The 20352-nt window shown below is 44.4% G+C and overlaps 1 protein-coding gene across 3 annotated transcripts in view; it reads right to left on the bottom strand.

Moving 5' to 3' along the window:
* The window catches only part of SLC38A9 (solute carrier family 38 member 9), an 81341-nt gene that overhangs the window by 58688 nt on the left and 2301 nt on the right, over positions 1–20352 (bottom strand). For 2 of the 3 annotated variants that reach the window (XM_004583703.4, XM_058680039.1), the window contains exon 2: positions 5881–6012. In XM_004583703.4, the coding sequence (XP_004583760.2) occupies positions 5881–5993 (113 nt within the window). In that variant the 5' untranslated portion in view covers positions 5994–6012. Of the gene's footprint in view, positions 1–2991; positions 3273–5880; positions 6013–20352 lie in introns of those variants that run through there. The other variant, XM_004583704.2, reaches the window with a different exon arrangement.

Here is a 20352-nt window from a genome sequence, read left to right as displayed (position 1 = left end):
TCCCTGGAGAGAAATAATAAAGAGGGAAAGAGGAGGGTCCAGGTGGAGAAGAGGAGGAGGGGGAACGGAGTAAAGAAAAGCAAGCATGACAAAGGTATAGAACAGTCAGCAAGTTGGCCATCAGATCCGTGCCACTGACAAAGGGTATAAAGATGCCTATTCCTTTAACACCAACAGTAACTTTCTGAAAATAAAATTTATAGGGGTGGCATTGTGGCTTAGCATGTCGAGCCACTGCCTGCAAGGCCAGCATCCCTCATGTGTGCTGTTTCAAATCCTAGCTGTTCCATTTCCAACTCAATTCCTGCTAATGCGTCTGGGAAGGTAGTGGATGACAGACCAAGTTCTTGGGCCCCTGTCACCCATGTTGGAGACCCAGATGAGGTTCCTGGCTTGAGTCTTCCAGCTTCAGTCTGGTACAGCTTTGGCTGTTGCAATCAGTTGGGAAGCAGATGGAAGAACTTGCACGCAAACACTGTGTGTATGTTTCTCTCTGCTATTCTGCCTTCTAACTAAATCCTTAAATTTAAGAGGTGTCATATCTAATATTCCTAACAACACCAGAAATGCTACCTCTGTTAGAAATACCTCGACTCTAGTAACTTACTAGAACACGTGAAATGTTATCAGAAGCATCTTGAACCCCAGCTTAGGATTTCTACTTCCAGCAGGCTCCGCCTTAAAATGTAAATGGCCCTGGGCAGGTAACTAGAACTCTGCCACACCAGGTTTTTGTTTTCTTCTGTTCTAAAATGCACACTGGTGAATAAGGGCAGAAGGGAAGAATGGTTTACAAGGTATTGCTAGTTGATTAAGCCTGACCGAACCCCTGTCCTGGGCGGCAGTGAGCACAAGACTCCGTGGAAAGCAGAAGAGAAAACAGAGGCAGAAGGAGAATGAAAATATAGGGGAAAGCACCCAGATTGACTCTTTCACAATTTGGCTGCAGGCTGTCTGGAATGGTCAGTTCCTCCCAGCATAGCCCCAGGGCAGCAGCACAGCGTGATGCAATCCTGAATACCAGCAGCTCCCTCTCTGGTTCCCAGAACATCTGGGAACAGTGGGATAACAATCTTTTAGACTGGTCCTTGCCAGCAAGATATATCAAATACAACATGAGGAACTTGGAACTTTTCTGTCCTTTTTGTCTCTACCCAAGTACCGCAATCCCACCCCAATCGAGATGAAAAGCTGTCGGGGAGGGAACAGTGTGCAGCATAAAACTCAGTCATCTAAATGGCTATGATATGTATCTTTCCAAAATTAATGACAAGTTCCCTCCTCCAGGCCTCCATTCCACTAACACGATAAGCAGGTTGAGAGACTATCTCTAAAGTAGTTATTAAAATTCCTGTATTTGGGACTGGTGCTCTGGAGAAGCAGGTTAGCCACTGCCTATGAAACCAGCATTTCACATGGGTGCCGGTTCATGTCCTGGCTCCTCCACTTCCAATCTAGCTCTTTGCTAATGTGCCTGGGAAAGCAGCAGAGAAAGGTTTAAGTGCTTGGGGCCCTGCATCCATAGGGGAGAACTGAAAGCAGCTCCTGGCTCCTGAATCTGGCCAGGCCCAGCCTCAGCTGTTTTTAGGTACTTGGGCAGTGAAGCAAACAGATGGAAGATTTCTCTCTCTGTAACTCTGCCCTTCAGACAAATAAACCTTAAAAAAAAAAATTCTTCTGTTCGAATGAATATATGGTTTTGATCGCCACTTAGTGGAAGAGAGAGAAAGCAAAAGCTAAACTGGGCATAAATAATCTAAAAGTATCAGGCCCGGCGGCGTGGCCTAGCGGCTAAAGTCCTCGCCTTGAATGCCCTGGGATCCCATATGGACGCTGGTTCTAATCCCGGCAGCTCCACTTCCCATCCAGCTCCCTGCTTGTGGCCTGGGAAAGCAGTCGAGGACGGCCCAAAGATTTGGGACCCTGCACCCGCGTGGGAGACCTGGAAGAGGTTCCTGGTTCCCGGCTTCGGATCGGCGCGCATCGGCCGTTGCGGCTCACTTGGGGAGTGAATCATCGGACGGAAGATCTTCCTCTCTGTCTCTCCTCCTCTCTGTATATCCGGCTTTCCAATAATAATAAATCTTTAAAAAAAATAAATAAATAAAAGTATCAAACGTTGCTTTCTATATTCTCACAGAGTTGCTCAAAGTGCAATGTTACATAAGACAATCTTAGGTAGCACAAATTATGTTAGCTAGTTAGTACTGAAATGACATTAAACTATGTCATTAACTTTAATTTTGAAACATAAACAGATTTGAAGAGGCAATTCTGTTACACAATGGTCCAGAGATCAGTAGTCATAGTGACTAAAGTTTGGGAAATAGTCGTCTAAGATTTTTTTTTTAATGGAAGATATTTTTCACTCAGTCTGTATCATGGTTTATTTATATATGAACTTATCCATATATCTTTATTATTACGAAGCCCCAGGGTGGCAGGAACCTAACTACTTGGCTGTCACCTGTTGCCTCCAAAGGTTCACATTGGCAGGAAGCTAGATTAGAAGTGGAGAAAGGACCTGATCCCAGACACCTCAACATCAGACACAGGAATTACAGGTTGTGGCTGAAACCAACACACCACCAGGCCCTTCCCCTATTTTATTATTTATCTGAGGCAGAGGATGGGTAACCAGGAAGAGAACCCACATCTGTTGGTTCACTCCTCCAGATGCCTGTGAAGTCGGCCCCAGGCTGATGCTCAGAAAGAAAGCTACTCTACGTTTCCCATGTGGATCCAATCATCTATTGCCTCGCAGGGAGAACCAGGGCAGCAAGCTGAACTGGGAGTGAAGCTGGGAGATGAGCCCAGGCACTCTGAGATAAGGGCTTCCCAATCAGAACCTTACACACCATGCGAAACACCCTCCCTAGTGCTCCATTTGGACAGAAACAACAATTTTTTAAACCACACCTTTTTCCTCCATTAGTTTTGATCACCAAATCAGCATGCAGTCCTACTAAATTCCTATAAATACGTGCTTACCTGTGTAGCTATGCCATGACGGTAGGTTATTGGCTTCTCTCCATTTTGATAAGTTTCATTATAGAAAATATATTTATATTTAATTCACTCCGTTAAATTTTCAGAGAACTGTTGAATCCCTGCCAACCTACTGCAATGGAATGTATTTTACTGTCCTATGTTCTATTGTCACAGTGGTTGATTATTTACCATAGAATTCAGAGGTTTCAAGGAAACCCCGGGCACTCAGTCACCATTCACTGGTGCTTATATATATATATATAGGTATATGGAATATAAGAGTGAAAGTCACAAGATTCATTTCACTATCTTTTCTGATATCACTATAAATAATGCATTTCACACTGTCATCTCTATCTTGCAAAAACAATTTAAAAGCCAAATATCGTGAAAATGGAACAGAATGATCAAGATCAATTAAAATCAGTCCTCTTTTTCCTCCTGCCCTGGGACCCAGCATGAGTCTCCACACGATTAGGATCCTGCTGGAGATAGAGCTAAGCCGCTGCCTGCGGTTCGAGTCCTGGCAGTTCGACTTCCAATGCCAGCTCCCTGCTAATATGTCCATGGAAGCAGCAGAAGAAGATGGCCCAAATATGTGGGCCCTGGTCACCCACGTCAGAGACCCAGAGATGGAGTTCCTGGCTCTGGCCTTGGCCTGGTTCAGCCCCAGCCACTGTGGCCATTTGGAGAGTGAATCAGTGGATGGAAGATCTCTCTTCTCCCTCTCTCTCTTCACTCTGCCTTCCAAATAAAATGAATTTTGAAAAGGAAAGGAAATAGCAGGGGGGTGCTGAATAATTGTTGGTGAGTAATTAACAGAATTTTCCAGATCATCCTACCTAGGCACACAGTTTCTCTCGAAGGGACAACCACTCTTACAGTTTTCTGTTGATCCCAGCCTTCACGTATAGATGAATAGTTATATGTAATATGCTGATTTGCTGCAATCCAAATGTGGCACACTGTACCTACACTGCTCTGCATTTCACTTTTTTATAACTTAAGTTGAAAACTTGCTCCAATTGCGATACGTAATAAAGCCACCTCCTTCTTTTTAACAAATGAAAAATATTTCATTATATGAATGTGCCATAATTTATTTATCCAGTCCTGTAAGAAAAGACCTTTTGGTTGCTTTCAATTCCCACTATTATAAAAAAAAGTAAATGTTGCCTTAAACTACTTCATATATTTATATATCAATTGATACTGTGAATTAATGCTTAAATATGAGATTGCTATTCGTATAAACTTGAGAATTGCCTACTGGCCTTCTGTGGGGGAATCACATTAAACTTATGGATTAAAATTGAAAAGGCATGGCATCTTTATTTTAGATTATTCCCACTGACAGTAGAATGCACCCTCTTCTTCATAGGACTCTTTACGGATTCAGTTCCGCACATGTCAACATGTCTGCGGAAGGTGCGTCTCACAGTCCTGAACATCCTGATCACCACCACCAACTCGCAGGATGACAGTTCCTCTTCCTGGTGGCCTGACAAGTCACTGACAGCCATGAGCATGCCAACTTAGTAAGGCCCATTGGAGAAATAGGAATCATGCTATTAGGAAGACTTTTGTGACACCTGCTGGTAAGATCAGGAAAGTGCAAGCATCACCACTGGATCTGGATGGAAACTGTGGACCACTGCCTAATCAGTGCTCCTTACAAAACACGATTCTGTGTGTTATTTGGAGGACAGGGGAGTGGAGGGATGTAAACTGCCTTTACAACAGCACAACAGAACTGTGATACAAAAAACAAATAAATTCAAAAATTCACCAAATAAATGCAGCACAAAACTTCTAAGTCCTAAGAGATCACTGCCTAAGGGGTAATACGAGTTTTTCTGCCTTACACTTTTAAAGAATGCAATCAGTATCATCTCAGATTCCATGAAATTTTCTAGGTCTCATTTTATGTTTCTCACACGCATTTTTAAAGTTTATCTCACAGAGATTTTGCACATTCTAAGCTATTTCTAACTATTTTATTTTTTGTTCCATTATATTTTCTCATTGGAAAATTATTTTGGCCTATTTTGTAAAATGTTACTTACGGAATTCTCGATCCGTAATTTCTCAAGGGATTCGTTCTTTCTTTCTTTTAAAGATTCACCCATTTTCAATGGAAAGTCAGATTTACAGAGAGAGAGAGAGAGACAGAGAAAAAGATATTCCATCTGCTGGCTCTTTCCCCAAGTGGCCGCAACAGCTGGAGCTGAGCCAATTCGAAGCCAGAGCCAGGAGCCTCCTCTAGGTCTCCCATGGTCGCCCATATGGGATCCCGGGGCGTTCAAGGCGAGAACTTTACCCTCTAGGCCATGCCGCCGGGCCCAAAAAATAAATAAATCTTAAAAAAAAGTCAAATAAAGATCCTAGTGCAGTAGCCTAGTGCCTAAAGTGTTCACCTTGTCCCTGTTGGGATTCCACATGGGAACTGGTTCTAATCCTAGTAGCCCCACTTCCCATCCAGCTCCCTGCTTGTGGCCTGGGAAAGCAGTCGAGAATGGCCCAAAGCCTTGGGACCCTGCACCTACATGGGAGACCCAGAAGAGCTCCTGGTCCTTGCTTTGGATCAGCTCAGCTCCGACCATTGAGGCCACCTGGGGAATGCCTCAACGAATGGAAGATATCCTGTCTCTCTTCCTGTCTCACTTGACTTTCCAATAAAAATAAATCTTTAAAAAGAAAAAATATCAAATAAAAATGAGGAAATAGTATTCTTGTTTATGCTTGGTCCCAAACACACATACTTACATAAATACACATCCAGTAGGAAACTGGATACTCTATAATCAAATCTATACATGCTTGGTTACAGTCAGTTCTATTCTAGCCATTAAAAACTGTAATTATAAAATGAGTGTTTTAGGCACTTACCTTTTAGACTTTAGGTCTGAAGAATCAAATTGGATGTTCATAGGTCCAGGCTGTACTTCAGGTTCTCCTTCGGATGTGAGAAGATGCCTGGAATCACTATCCATCTTGGCCATGTTGTTCAGAGGCTAAGCACTGAAAAATCAGAAAATACAAACCCTTTCATTGAATTCCAAAGCATTTTACTGTTCATAAGGAAAACAACCGACTGTGCCATATCACTCAGTGTCTGTGATGCAGTATCTGAGACCTGGCTGTTCCACTTCCGATTCAGCTCCCCGTTAACCAGCCTGAGAAGAAAATGGGCTGAGTACCTGCAGCCCCTGCAGCTCCCCTGGCAAATTCAACTGGAGTTCCAAGTCCTGGTTTTGGCCTAGCCATCGCAGCCGTTTCAGGGATACACAAGCAGATGGAAGGTATCTCTCTCTCCCTCCACTCTCTGTAACTCTGCATTTCAAATAATAAATCTAAAAACAAATAGGTGGGATGAATAGGAACCACAGGATAAATAAGATTTTCTTTCTTTCTTAAAATTAGACTATGCAGCCTGCTCTTGCTAGTTCACCAGTGGTTTTTACTATGCTAAGGACACTGGCTATTTCTGTCTTTAGCTTTCTTGATCCGTCAGGAATACCAGTCAAAAAGAACTCTCTCTCCTTCTTGATAACCAGGCTCACTGGGTGTCCAGACCCCTGCTTCACTGGTCCCTCCTCCTCCTCTCTTTCCTTTGCTGTCTGCTCCTCATCCCTTAAATCTCTTTGAAGCTAGAGTTCCAGTGTTTGGTCTTGGTCTTCTCCATCTGCCACCCATCTCTGAAAAATCTTACCTAACCCTCGTGGTTTTAATACCACCATTTGTGCCTAATACAAAGCTACTGGACAAAAATTCCCACTTAATTACAATTTTTAAATTAGTACCTCAGTCACACTAGCTGCATTTGACTTGCTCAATAGCCACATGTGGTTAGTTGGCTATAACATTAGACAGCTGTTGTCATAAAGCACTGTGGAAAATTCTACTGATTTATTTTTTTCCTTTTTTTAAAATTTATTTATTATTTTTAATTCATTAATTACATTGTATTATGTGACACAGTTTCATAGGTACTTGGGTTCTCCCCACCCCTCCCCAAACCCTCCCACCATGGTGGATTCCTCCGCCTTGTTGCATAACCACAGTTCAAGTTCAGTTGAGATTCCCCCATTGCAAGCAAAGTCTACTGATTTAGACAAAGGTAACTTCCATGGTAATACTTCTAACCTAAATTTCAGACTTGCATGTCTGCTTACCAATATATATATATGTATATATATAACAGACCCATCATGTCCATTTTTTACAAAAAATTTTCTGTTCCCAAAGTATCCATTACTGTCTTGATTTCACCTGATGAAATCACTATCCATCTAGCTGCTCAGAAAACAATTCTTAGGATCACCCAAGGCTTCTTTTTCTCAATTTACAACTAGTCCACTTGCAAATCTCATTGGTTTTTTCTTCAAATATATTCAAAATTTTACCCTTATCATTTCTTAGCAAAATTACAACCTATTTCTGATGGTGTTTCCTGATTCCACTCCTGTGTTTTTATAGACTACTTTCTGAACAATGAGGGGGTAATAGGGAACTTGTCCTCACTCATGAAGTTGTTGGGGAAGGTGCTACTGATCCCCAGTGGGTAGAGATCACTGATGCTGCTAAACGCACACTACAAACAGCAGCCTTCTATTACAAACAGGTATCCAGACCAAAATGTGAATAGCTCTGAAGCTAAGAAATTCTACTCCCCCAGCTGTAGGCAACAGCTGTATCTAGGTGTGTTGTACCTAGGCAAGTGTTACACTGCTGGGAGAAAAGCAGCTAATAGCTGGCAGCATCCTGGGCCTGGTTAAAGCCAAATTTGTGTTACCTACACCAGTGTGCCTGCACACAGTTGCCTATTCTATTATTATTATTATTATTATTTTAATTTAAAGACAAGTGGGCCCAGTCACTGGTACACCAGCAGACAGGGTCTAGGGACCCTGGTGTGACTGTGCATGGGCACTAGGTAGACAGGCATGGCTCCAGACTGGCACAGCACACCATGGGAGGACCAGGCTTGGGGATCTGCATACTTGCAGGCATTCGGGGGTGAGGGGTGTGTGGATGACTCAAGAAAGTGAGTCTGGAGATGTTTGGGAGGAAAGACTGCTGAAGGAGAACGAGACAGGTGAGGAGTGACTTCTGGGAGACTTCCACCAACCAGGCCATTGCATTTGCAGGTAAATGAGGGAGCTGAGACTGAGGGTTTAGAGGAGGAAAACCAAAGGACCTTTTGGGGCTAAACCAATATACCTATCCACATGGGAGACCTGAGCTGGGATTATTGGTACCAACCCTGTCTACCAGGGCCCATAAAAGCCATGGCTGGAAGGCCTGCCTGACAGGGCTCAACCATAGTACTTGCCAGTGAATGTCGGGACAGGGTGTGGACCATGTTAGGTTGGGCGATGACACCCACCAGTACAAGAGAACTGGGGCTGGGAGTAGATTCTGTAGGGATTGTGGGCTTGTCCTGTGGGACTGCCATATCAGCTGATTAGTTTGAAGTCTGGCATAATCATGGAACTTACCAACACTCATGGGTACTGGGGCTGGGAACAGGCCTGGCTGGCATATCCAAGAATTGGGCATAGGGTGGGCCTAGCCACAACATCCACCAGCACACACAAAGGCCGATACGGTGGGACAGATTGTGCTGGGTAAGGGTCTAACACCCACTGGCACACTGAGATCTGGGTCTGGGAGTGGGCTTGGTGGGGGAACTTGGGCAACTCCCCTGATGGACCAGTGCTCCTACCTGTGAGCACACGAGTCAGGGCTAGGTGTTGGTCAGGCTAGGCAGGGCTGCTTCACTTGTTGGCAGATGTGTGGGTTGGCTCTGGGTAGGGAGTAGTAGCAGGGCCAGAGCAAACTATAGCACACTGGGCATGTACAGGACCCAAGCTGGAGTTCGGGTCATACTTGGCTAGGTTAGGCTATCATCCCTACCAGTTTGCATGAAAGCCAAAGGTGGGTAGGCTAGGAAGAGCTAGGCTGCAGCAACCACCAATGAGAGTTGGGACTAGGGGCAGGCCAGGCCAGGCCAGTCTGCAACAACTAATGGCAAAGATCAAGCTGGGTGATGGGTTATGCCGGGCTGGATCAGAGCAAACACAGCATACACAAGATCTGTGGCTGGGAGACAGCTTAATTGGGGAGCTAAGGGGATGCCCTGGTTGGGCTGCAGTTCCCACTGGGGAGTGAGAACCAATATGGGGGTGGCAATCTGGGTTGGACATGGCTGCAGTATACCTTGGCATGGGTGTGGGCAGGTTCTGGGATATGCCAGACTAGGCTAAGCTCTAGTACCTGCTGGCATGCATGTGGGTTGGGTCTGGGGGCAGGCCAGCCTGGGCCAATTCATAACACCCACTGGCAGATACAAAAACCAGAATGAGGTGCAGGAAAGGCCAGGTTGAGCCACAACAACCTGGGGAATGGCTGGGCTGGCTAGGCTGCAACAACCATCAGCATGAGCTAGAAATGGGGGTAGACTTGGCCAGGCCAGACGACAGCACTGGCTGGCAAATGCTGAGGTGAGGCAGGCTGTGCCAGATTGGGCTGCAGCTCCCACTAACACATGTGAGACTGTGGGGGTTAAGAGCTGGGAGGATGTGGTTGATACGAGCCTGGTAGGGGGACAACTGGGGGTTCCCCTCTGGGCCACTGTTCCCCCTGGTGAGTGTGAGAACTGGGACAGGAACTATTTTTTTTTCAAGATATTTGTAGACATTTAAGGTGCAGAACATTTTTTGGGGGGGGGGGTGTGCAGGAAAATCCCCAACACCATGGTGAGGAGTAACTAATCTTTGTGTCCCACCCAGCGAAGCATGAGCCAATCCACGCCAGTTCTTTCCTGTCAGATTTCAAGCTCTACTTTCTGTTGTTTGTCTATTTATTTTAGGTTTTTTTAGTTTGTATGATTGTTTGTTTGCTGTGAGGGGTTTTCGAAGCCATCCCGATGGTCATTGCGAGGGAGGGCGGGGGTCCAGAAGTGGAGCCAGGCTCCACCTGTATATTGTAATATTAGTGTAATCTCTAACAACCTGTATCCAATGCAATAAGATAACGCGATATAATCTATAAACTAACAATTAATGTCAGAATACTTAAGATCTACATCGAAAAACTGTAAAACCTACTATACCCTCAATATGCTATGTTAATCTGTAATGGGGAGGGCGTGCAGGAAAATCTTTCAGGACCATAAAAAGAGTGAGAAAAAAGTACAATATAGCCTATCAAGATCAAATCTGGTAATTTATAGACAACAGACTCAAAGCGGCACAAAACAACAATAAAACTACTATGCCAATGCATGAGGGGGGAATCGGGTGTGATCCTGACAACCTCTTAACAGGAGGTCATGTGCATGGAGCAGGGGGGCACTCCAGAGTGGAGCAGGTGGTAAGGAGGAAGCTTGGATCCCAACCATGAAGACTCCCAGACCTTCACCACAAACTATTAATACGAGCAACAAGGACTATATCCCAACTGCCAAGGAGGCCACAGGGAATTGGATGCCCTCGGAGGCCGAGTACTCTGAGGTCACCCACCCCCAACTGGAGCTTCTGCAGGGGATGGCAGAAGTCCAAACACTACCGCGCAGAAACCAACGTCATCGGAAAGACAACCAGAAGCCCTGAGCAGTCCGCAGAAACAGAAGAACAATAAATGTCCTTTGGGACCAGGGAGGAGAGCTTTCTCTGGTCCGAGAGCCTGGCTCCACCTCTGGGACAGGAACTATTGACCTGCATTTAAACTGGGTTAAAGGAAGAACCAGGCTGGGCTAACTGACTGTACCCACTGGTACATGCATAGGCCAGAGTAAGAGCAGGCCTTTTGGGCTTTGCTGCAGCATCAGCTAGCAAGTGCTGGGACTGGGGGCAAATCCTGTCAAGCTAGACTGCAGAACCACATGGAGAGTGCAAGATATGGGACTGGGAGTGTACCTAGTAGGGAATCTGTGGGCACCTCTCTGATCAGTTGCAACTTTCACTGGTGAGCATAAGAACCAGAGCTGGGGGCAGGCCTGGCTAGACTTGCAGTGGTACCTGCTAGCATGAGTGTGGGTTAGTTGAGTTGAGCTAGGCTTCAATGCTAGCTCATGTACAAGAGCCGAATGGGATGTGGACAGACTGGATCAATCTGCTGCACATACTGGCAAGTACAGGAACCAGGTCTGGGAGCAGGCCTAGTGGGAGCTACTGGGGGTTGCTCCGACTAGGCTACAGTTCCTGCTGGTGTAAGTGAGGGCCGAGCATGTAGTGGGCAGGGCTGTGCTGGGCTGGACCATCCACTGGTTTATTAAGAGATGGGGCTGGATACAGAACTGACCCAGCAATTGCAACAGCCAGTGTGTATAGGCCAATGTGGGTTACAGGTTGAGCCAGACCCTGTACTCGAAAGCACACACAAGAGTAGGGTCTAGGATCTTCAGACGAGATTTGGACTGGACTCAGAACTCCAACCATGGGGAGAATCAGGGATCTGTGGTCTGACTGTGGAGTACAGCTGTCAGAACTGGGTCTCCTCAGTAGTTTATATGAACACTGAATGGATATCCAGATGTACACAGACGATATGGCAGTTCATCGGAGGTACCACAGCAGAGGAAGGGGGGCAAAACAAATGGGTCAAATACCCCAGCCAAACATTGACGGCAAATACTTGGGCAAATGGAGACTCTAAGCTGGACTATGTCAGCCAATGAAACTTGGAAGGATTTTCTCATCCTTAGATCAGTGAGATTGATAGCATTTCAGAACTACTGAAACCATTTGAGCAGAACGCTTGGTGCATGCTTCACACTGGGGACCCTAGGATGACACTGGGTGTTCGTTCCCCATCCCTGGATACTGAGGTGGTTGGGAGGCTGGGTGTAGCTTCTCCCATTATCTCTCCCTCCCCCCAGATAGAGGAAGAATAAAAGCACAATTTGGAAACAGTGGTCTCATCCACTTTCCCCTAATCCTCCACTCTTCCTACCCTAATCAGCTATGTTATCACCATCAAAAATAAAATTAATAATAAAAAGAAAAAAATGTTCAAGCCAAATGGAATCACTTTTTTTTAATTTATGCAGACTCCTGAGTTTCCCCTTTCCTCTTTTAAAGCTTATTTATTTACTTTTTTTATTTACTTGCAAGACAGAGCCACCAATCTTCCATCCTCTGGCTCACTCTCCAAATGCCCATGACAGCCACGGCTGGGTCAACCTGCAGCCAGGGTCCCCCTTGTGGATGGCAGGAGTTCTGGAGCCTCACAGTAGGTGCTGCAGCCCAGCCTGCACTCCCATTAGTAGGAAGCTGCATCAGAAGCTTGGAACAAGCATTCTAAGATTGAATTACTTGACAAGTAGAGTCAAAGAGAGAGATGGGAAAAGGGAGAAGGTAAGAAGGAAGGGGAGAGGCAGACGGAGAAGAGAGAGAGAGGGAATAGAGAGGGAGAGAACGAGCGAGCGAGAGAGAGATCTTCCATCTGCTGCCTCACTCCCCAGATGGCTGCATTAGCCAGGAGGCTGCAGCTCCATCTGGGCTTCCCATACTTGGGACATCTTCTGCAGCCTTAGCAGGACGCTAGATTGCAAGTACAACCACCTGGACTCCAGCTGGTGTCCCCACATGAGATTGTGGCATTGCAGGCAGAGGTTGCAACACAATGCTGGCCCCTGAACCAGCATTCTCATATGGAATCTGACTGTCCCAAATAGTGGCTTAACCCACTCCTTACCCCACTTTTAAGTGAAAAATTGTTCAGTAAGGAACAGCTAGACAAACATTAACATGGCACTGATTATGTGACACAGATGTTGCTAATATGTTCTATGCTCAAAATACATGTATTTTCTGTCTTATGTTCTTTCCTTTCCATTTCCTGCTCCATTACTCTGCTTTTCTACCTAGCATTTAAACCAATCGAAACTGTCATTAACCTAGTCCCGCTGGACACAAATAACATAAAAGGTTAAAAGTAGTTTCTTATGATTATAGTGTTTCAAAAAAGTAAAACCAAATACTACCATTTCCAAACAAGAAGGCCTTCATCTATCTCATAAAGAGTAAAAAGGTAAAAATGATTAGCCACTTCAAAATGGGACAAGTAAAATATTGAGTAATGGTCAACTCTGAGCAATATATTCATCTAACAAATTCTCAGCTCAATGAAGCACTGGGAAAAACAGAAAAGAATTCGTCTATAAGATTTATTTTATTTTTATTGGAAAGTTAGATATACAGAGAGGAGGAGAGACAGAGAGGAAGATTTTCCATCCACTGATTCACTCCCCAAGCAGCTGCAACAGCTGGAGCTGTGCTGATCCAAAGCAAGGAGGCAGGAGCTTCTTCCGGGTCTCCCATGTGGGTGCAGGGTCCCAAGGCTTTGAACCATGCTTGACTGCTTTCCCAGGCCACAAGCAGGGAGCTGGATGGGAACCGGGGTCCATATGGGATCCTGGTATGTGCAAGGCGAGGACTTTAGCCACTAGGCTACTGTGCCACACATACCCTCCAAATTTTCTTTTTAAATGTATTTGAGAGATAGAGAGACAAAGATGCAGATAGGAATAGAGGCTGGCAGGAAGACAGAGTGGGAGCACTCCTACCCACTGTTTACTCCCAAATATTCCATGGAGATGGCACTGCGGTGGGGTGAAGGCAGGAGCAAGACATTCAATCCAGGTCTTCCATGTGGGTGTCAGAAGTTCAGTTACCTGAGGTATCCCTCCTGTTCACAGGATTCTACTTTAGCAGGAAGCTAGAAGCAGGAGATGGAGCTGGTGATGCAACACAGCTACCCCAGTGTGGGATGTGGACCTTCTCATCAACATGTTAATCATTAGGCCAAATGCTCACTCCAAAAAGAGTTTTTAAAAAGGTATAGTCTCAGGCTGGCATTGTGGTGTAGCAGGCCTGTGTCACTGGCATCCCGTATGAGGTAATGATGGGTGCCCAAGCTGCCCCACTTCTGACCCAGCTCCCTGCTGATGGCCTAGGAAAAGCAGTGGAGGATGGTCCAAGTACCTGAGTGATTGCTACCCATACAGGAGAGCTGGATGAAGCGCCTGGCTTTGGCCTGGCTAAGTCTTGGTCACTGCAGCCATGTGGCAAGTGAACCAGCAGATGGAAACTCTAACTCCCTCTGTTAACTCCTTCAAATAAGTAAATAAATAAACAATTTCTAAAAGGGAAAAATGATTTCTTAGTAAGTAAAATATTTTATACAAAAATACTGACAACAACATATTTAAAAATAAACGTGGCATAGCAGAGGTCTTGAAAGTTAGAATCAACATTCTCTAGACAATTATATTTTGGATTGACTGTGCTGTAACTATACAGAATTTTAAAACATTGCTTCAGTTTAAAGGATTAATAGTTTAGGGATGGAAGAGATGATTGCAAAGAAGCTAGGATTCTTTTATCATAAGGAATAACAGGCTGCTTCTCAACAAAAGAAAAAAATAATGACAAGAAAAAGAATAACAAAGAACGTTAGAAAAATCTATTAAGGCAAATCAAACTCACAAAATTTTAGCATATATTTAAAATTTATTTGAATGATGGGGCAGAGAGGGGAGGGAGACTGCACTGTCATCCTCTGGTTCGCTCTCATCAGCTAAAATTTGGCCACGGTTGAAGTCAAGAGTCAGAAACTCAATCCAGGTCTGCCATGTGGCTGGCAAGAACCAGTCACCTGACCACCACCACTGTTCCTCAGGGTCTGAAGTGGCAGGAAGCTGAAGTTAGGAACCTGAGCTGGGCACCAAATCCAGGAACTGTAAGTATCCCAATCAACATCTCAGCCACCAAGCTAACTTCAATTCATACGTGAAAGTGCTTAAAATTACAAGAAACACCATCAAACTCTATTTTAAGAATATGTTATTATTGTGAATGTGATGAAACTAAGCTTAATGAAATGAATGAAATGTTATACTGTGAAGAGAAAATATTCTTAGTTGTTAAGAAATGCTAGAAAACGGGCCAGCCTTGTAGTGCAACAGGTTAAGTCAGTGCCTGTGACACTGGCGTTCCAACTGGGTGCTGGTTCTCATCCTGGCTGTTCCACTTCCCATCCACCTGCTTGTTAATACTCTGGGAACTCAGAAGATGGTCTAAATGTCTGGGCCTCTGGCAGCCGCATGGGGGACCTAGAAGAAGCTCCTGGCTTCAGCCTGGCACAGTCCTGGCTGCTACAGCTATTTGGGAAATGAAGCAGTACATGGAAGATCTCTCCCTCTCTTTCTATAACTCTGCCTTTGAAAAGATGATTCAACCTTAAAAAAAAATACTAGTGAAATATTTTACTATTGACAGGTAGGCAGAACATTACTGCCACGAAATCTCCAAGTACTGATTTTATTTTAAAGATTTATTTTTATTGGAAAGGCAGATATACAGAGAGGAGGAGAGACAGAAAGATTTTCTGTCTTATGGTTCACTCCTCAAGAGGCTGTAAAGGCCGGAGCTAAGCCAATCTGAAGCCAGGAGCCAGGAGCTTCTGCTGGGTCTCCCACGTGGGTGCAAGATCCCAAGGTTCTGATCTGTCCTCCACTGCCTTCCCAGGCCACAAGCAGGGAGGTGAAAGGGAAATGGAGCAGCTGGGACACATAACTGGCTCCAATATGGAAATCTGGAACATGCACTGCGAGGATTAGCCATTCGGCCGTTGTGCTGGACCCCAGGAACTGATTTTTAAAATACCTCCAGAAAGAAATGCCAATGCATTGTTTGAATTCCATATGCAATTAATTTTGGATACAGGCTGTAATGGTTCTATTCTTTTTTTTTTAAAGATTTATTCAGTTTATTACAAAGTCAGATATACAGAGAGAAGGAGAGACAGAGAGGAAAATCTTCTGTCCAATGATTCACTCCCCAAGTGAGCCGCAACAGGCCGATGCGCGCCGATCCGAAGCCGGGAACCTGGAACCTGGAACCTCTTCCAGGTCTCCCACACGGGTGCAGGATCCCAATGCATTGGGCCGTCCTCGACAGCTTTCCAAGGCCACAAGCAGGGAGCTGGATGGGAAGTGGAGCTGCCGGGATTAGAACCAGCGCCCATATGGGATCCCGGGGCATTCAAGGCGAGGACTTTAGGCCACGCCGCCGGGCCCGTAATGGTTCTATTCTACAGAGTGCGGTGGGTTGCTAGGTCAGGTGGATCTGCCTGCAACCTGCATCTTGGCTCTGCCATTTACTTTCTGTGTGACTTTAGGCAACTTACTCAGCTACCTAGAACTCACCAGTTTAGGGGAATAAAAGTACAAGTCCTACAGGATTGAAGTTGTTTGTTTTTTTTTTTTTAAGACTTATTTATTTTTGAGAGTTGCAGAGAGAGACAGAGAGATACAGAAGCAAGGAGCTCCATTCAAGTCTCCAAGGTGGGTAGCAGGGACACAAACAGGCCAGAAAACAAGACATGAACCACAGTCTACAAGGTGATGACTGTGGGCCTGGTTTTGCAGGCAGCGACATAAACCATCATGTCACAAGGCTGGCCCCAACACTTAAGATTTAAATGAGGAGCCAATGTTGTGGCACAGTGTATTAAGACACAACTTGCAAAGCCGGCATCTCTGAAGCACCAGTTCCAGTTCAGGCTGTTCTGCTTCTGACCCAGCAGCTAACATGCCTACAAAAGCAGCAGAATATGCCACAAACCTGGGAAACTCAGAGGGAGTTTCTGGTTCCTGATTTCAACCAGGCACACAACCACTGAGACCATCTGGAGAGTGAACCAGCAAATGGAAGCTCTATCTCTGTCTCTCCCTCTCTGTCACTCTGCCTTTCAAAAACAAGGAAAATACATCTTTTAAAAAAAAACTGAGATAATGCATGCAATGTGGCTGGCAAGCAGAGAATGCTCAGTATCATTTTATTATGCTTTTTATTTTTTTAATATTTACTTATTTTTATTTGAAAGGCAGATTGACAGACAGAAGGAGAGACAGAGAGATCTTCCATCCATTAGTTCACTCTCCAGATGGCCGCAATGACCAGAGCTGAGCCAATCCAAAGCCAGGAGTCAGGAGCTTCTCCTGGGTTTCCCATGTGGGTTTAGGGATCTAAGCACTTCACTGTTTTTCCAGGCACATTAGCTGGATTGAAGCAAAACAGCCAGAACTTGAACTAGTGTTCATATGGGATGCCAGCACCACAGTCAGAGGATTAGTTTGCTATGCCACTGTGCTGGCCCCACAGTTGGCTTTTTAAAAGGCTATAGAAAAATTGTTTATTGGCTTATCTCAAAGGGCCTGAATAAAACCAGCTGCCATATCTATGCGCCTCCAGTATAAAAGGAGTAAAATCCAGTGAGGTAACAAAAAAAAAAGGGTGACTTTCATAAACTTAACCATCACAAACAGAATAGTCTAAGCAGAATTCATTTCTGCAGAGGAGAATTCGGTGTCACTGGAGGAAAACTTAAAGAAAAAAATCAATAGAATGGTAGCAGGAGTTGGAACTAAAATTTATTTATTTAATGTTTATTATATAATTTCAATGAATCCTTGGAATTTGGAAAATTGATATTATTTTCATAGAACCTGAAAGGAAAAGCAATTAAAGCTCTGATAGGAAATTTGTACTGGATCACTTAGCTAATAAAACTACACCTGATACCAGAACTATGTTATTTTGATCCCCAAAGTTATTTCTGCTAAACTCTGATATCTATTTTAAAGTTAGGAGGTGGACCTATCAGCTCAGACAAGGTTAGGACAGCGTGTCCCACGGCACAGTGCCTGGATCTCATGTTAGGCTCCACTCCTGGTTCTTGCTTCCTGCTAGTATGGACTCCAGGAAACAGCCGGGATTGCTCAAGTAATTGCACTCCTGCCACTCACATGGGAGATCCGAGCTGCGTTTCCAGCTCTTACCTTTGGCCAGGCTATTTGAAAGACAAGAGAATCTTCATGAAAAACCAGCTCTTCCTTTTTCCACAGTTGTAAGTAAAAAGACAATCACTGTCTATGATAGCAAATGGACTTAGCTCTTTGAAACACAGCTGGGACTAAAATGAAGGAAAATGCATGTCTGGATATCTGGACTGCAAGCTAAATTCAATAAACTTATTTTTCTTTAAGCAAACTTCTTTGCTCAAGACTAGATATTTCTCTAGCCAGCACCAACCCTTCTAGAGGAAGTGAAATTGGAGAAAAAACAACAGTCAGGTCAGAGTAGCAAAAAGACAGCTCCTTAAAAAATGGCAGAAAAACAGGGCCTTGTTTCCCCCACTCATTTATAAACATATGCAAGTTAGCAGTTTTGGTTCCTAAACTACAGAGAGCATGTGGTTAAGAGAAAGCAGGGGCCCACCCCCTTTATCTTTCGAAGGGTAATACTTTAACTAAAGACTGAATGCTAGGAAAAAGAAGAAATCTAGAAAGATCCTTGGATTTCCGTCAGGCTTATTAAAAACTGATAATCAAGGTTATAGATTACCTAATCTTATGCATTTTGTCACAGAAGCACAAAGGTCCCAATAGGGAATCCAACATCTTGACATGATAATTTTATTCCAAAAGTTATTATCTATACTCAAGTTCCAATCTCCATAAAAAGGACATAGAAAGAAACCAAAGGAAGCCAGTGTGACACTGTTTTAACAAGGTATTGTGATTATCAGGGCATCTCCAAGATGGTCAGTCCTTTCCATACTAAACTCAGAAAACTTCCTATCACAATTCTTCGCCGAAGCAACTCTACAGTATCTACACTAAGAGACTAGCATCAGTAGCTAGCTGTGAACCAATAAGCATGACCTCAGACCCACTGGTATCAGCATTTGTACATTCTTTCTCAGAGGCTTAGAATCAGTTTTACCTATTAGGTCAGCATATGTTACAAGCTTTTAGATACTACATTTATATTCTGTTTGCTGGGCCAGCAACTGACAAATTTTTGTCTATAAAGGGCCAGATGATAAATATTTTAGGCTTTACAGGTCATACAGGCTCTGCACGACTCAGCTCTAACTTTGGCATAAAAGGTAACATAAAAGTGTCTATGGATGTGTTGTAATAAAACTTTATAAGATGATAATATATCCAACAGGTAAAATTCAGTCATAGTTCATGCAGCTTTGTATTATACCAATGTAAAAGTAAACGGAACCATTCCATAAAAAGATATCCAGTGGAACCAGCATCACCCCATATGCATGTGTTTCTTCCTAAGTCTGGAACTGCTATAAAGTCCAGGATAGCAAATTCACTTAAATTCCCTGAATCATTCACTGTTTAGCCATCAGGCACTACAATGCTTCAATTCTGTCATGACAGAACATGCGTCCACATTTGTCCCACCCACCTTCCCCCTAGGCCTCCACCCTCCCCATCCTAATCAATGGTTCTAATGAGTGTGCATCCTTGTCAATTATGCAATCAACATAAAAAATATTTTTAAAAAGAACATGCTTCCCATATAATCGATCAATGCTCCAAAAGATGTTGACTTGGACGATACCGGAGAACAATGTGGTTCAACAATGACATTTACCAGTGAAAGCAATCCTACAGTACTGAAGAACCTCTCTGCCTATGCCAGGAATTTGAACCATTCTCAAGATCAGCTCACGTTATTAAGAAAGAAAGAACATCAGCCAAGAACAGAAATTTCAGTATTTTATAAAATGTAGGTTTGATAAGAATTAACCTTTCGGGGTCAGCACTATGACAAAGCAGCTGAAGTCCCCACCTGCTACGCAAGAATCTTATGTAGGTGATGGTTTGTACCTGCACTGCTCCACTTACAATCCAATTTCCTGCTAAGGGCCTAAGAAAAGTAGCAGAAGATGGCGCAAGTGTTTAGGCCCCTCCCCCAGCTTAGGAGATCCAACAAAGTTCCTAGTTCTCAGCTTTGGCCTGGCAGCTCTGGCTGTTGCAGCTGTTTGGGGAGTGAATCAACAGATGCAAGATTTCTAACTTTGATGTCCAAATAAACTTCATAAATAATTAACCTCTTTGGGTGGGCATTGTAGTGTAACAGGCTAAATCTCAGCCTGTGGTATCCTTTGTGGACACCAGTTCTAGTCCTGTCTACTCCAATTCCTATCCAACTCCCTGCTTGAGGCTTGGGAATGCAGAGGAGGATGGTCCAAAGCCTCGGGACCCTGCACTCACGTGGACGATCTGGAAGAAACTTCTGGCTCCCAGCTTTGGACAGGACCAGTTCTGGCCACTTTTGGGGAGTGAACCAGTGGGTGGAAGATCTCTGTCTCTTCCTCGCACTTTCTCTCTGCAACACTGACTTTCAAGTAAAATAAACAAATCTTTAAAATAAAATTCACCTCTCCCCAAGAGTGGAGGATCTGAGGGGCTCAGGTCACCTGGCCTGGGTCTTGGGGCCCACCTGTGAGGTGAGTGCAGGGTTCGTGAGCCCCAAGGGC

Source organism: Ochotona princeps, chromosome 23 (genome assembly GCF_030435755.1).
Source record: "Ochotona princeps isolate mOchPri1 chromosome 23, mOchPri1.hap1, whole genome shotgun sequence".
Taxonomy (NCBI): Eukaryota; Metazoa; Chordata; class Mammalia; order Lagomorpha; family Ochotonidae; genus Ochotona; species Ochotona princeps.
This window is presented reverse-complemented; position numbering and strand designations above follow the sequence as displayed.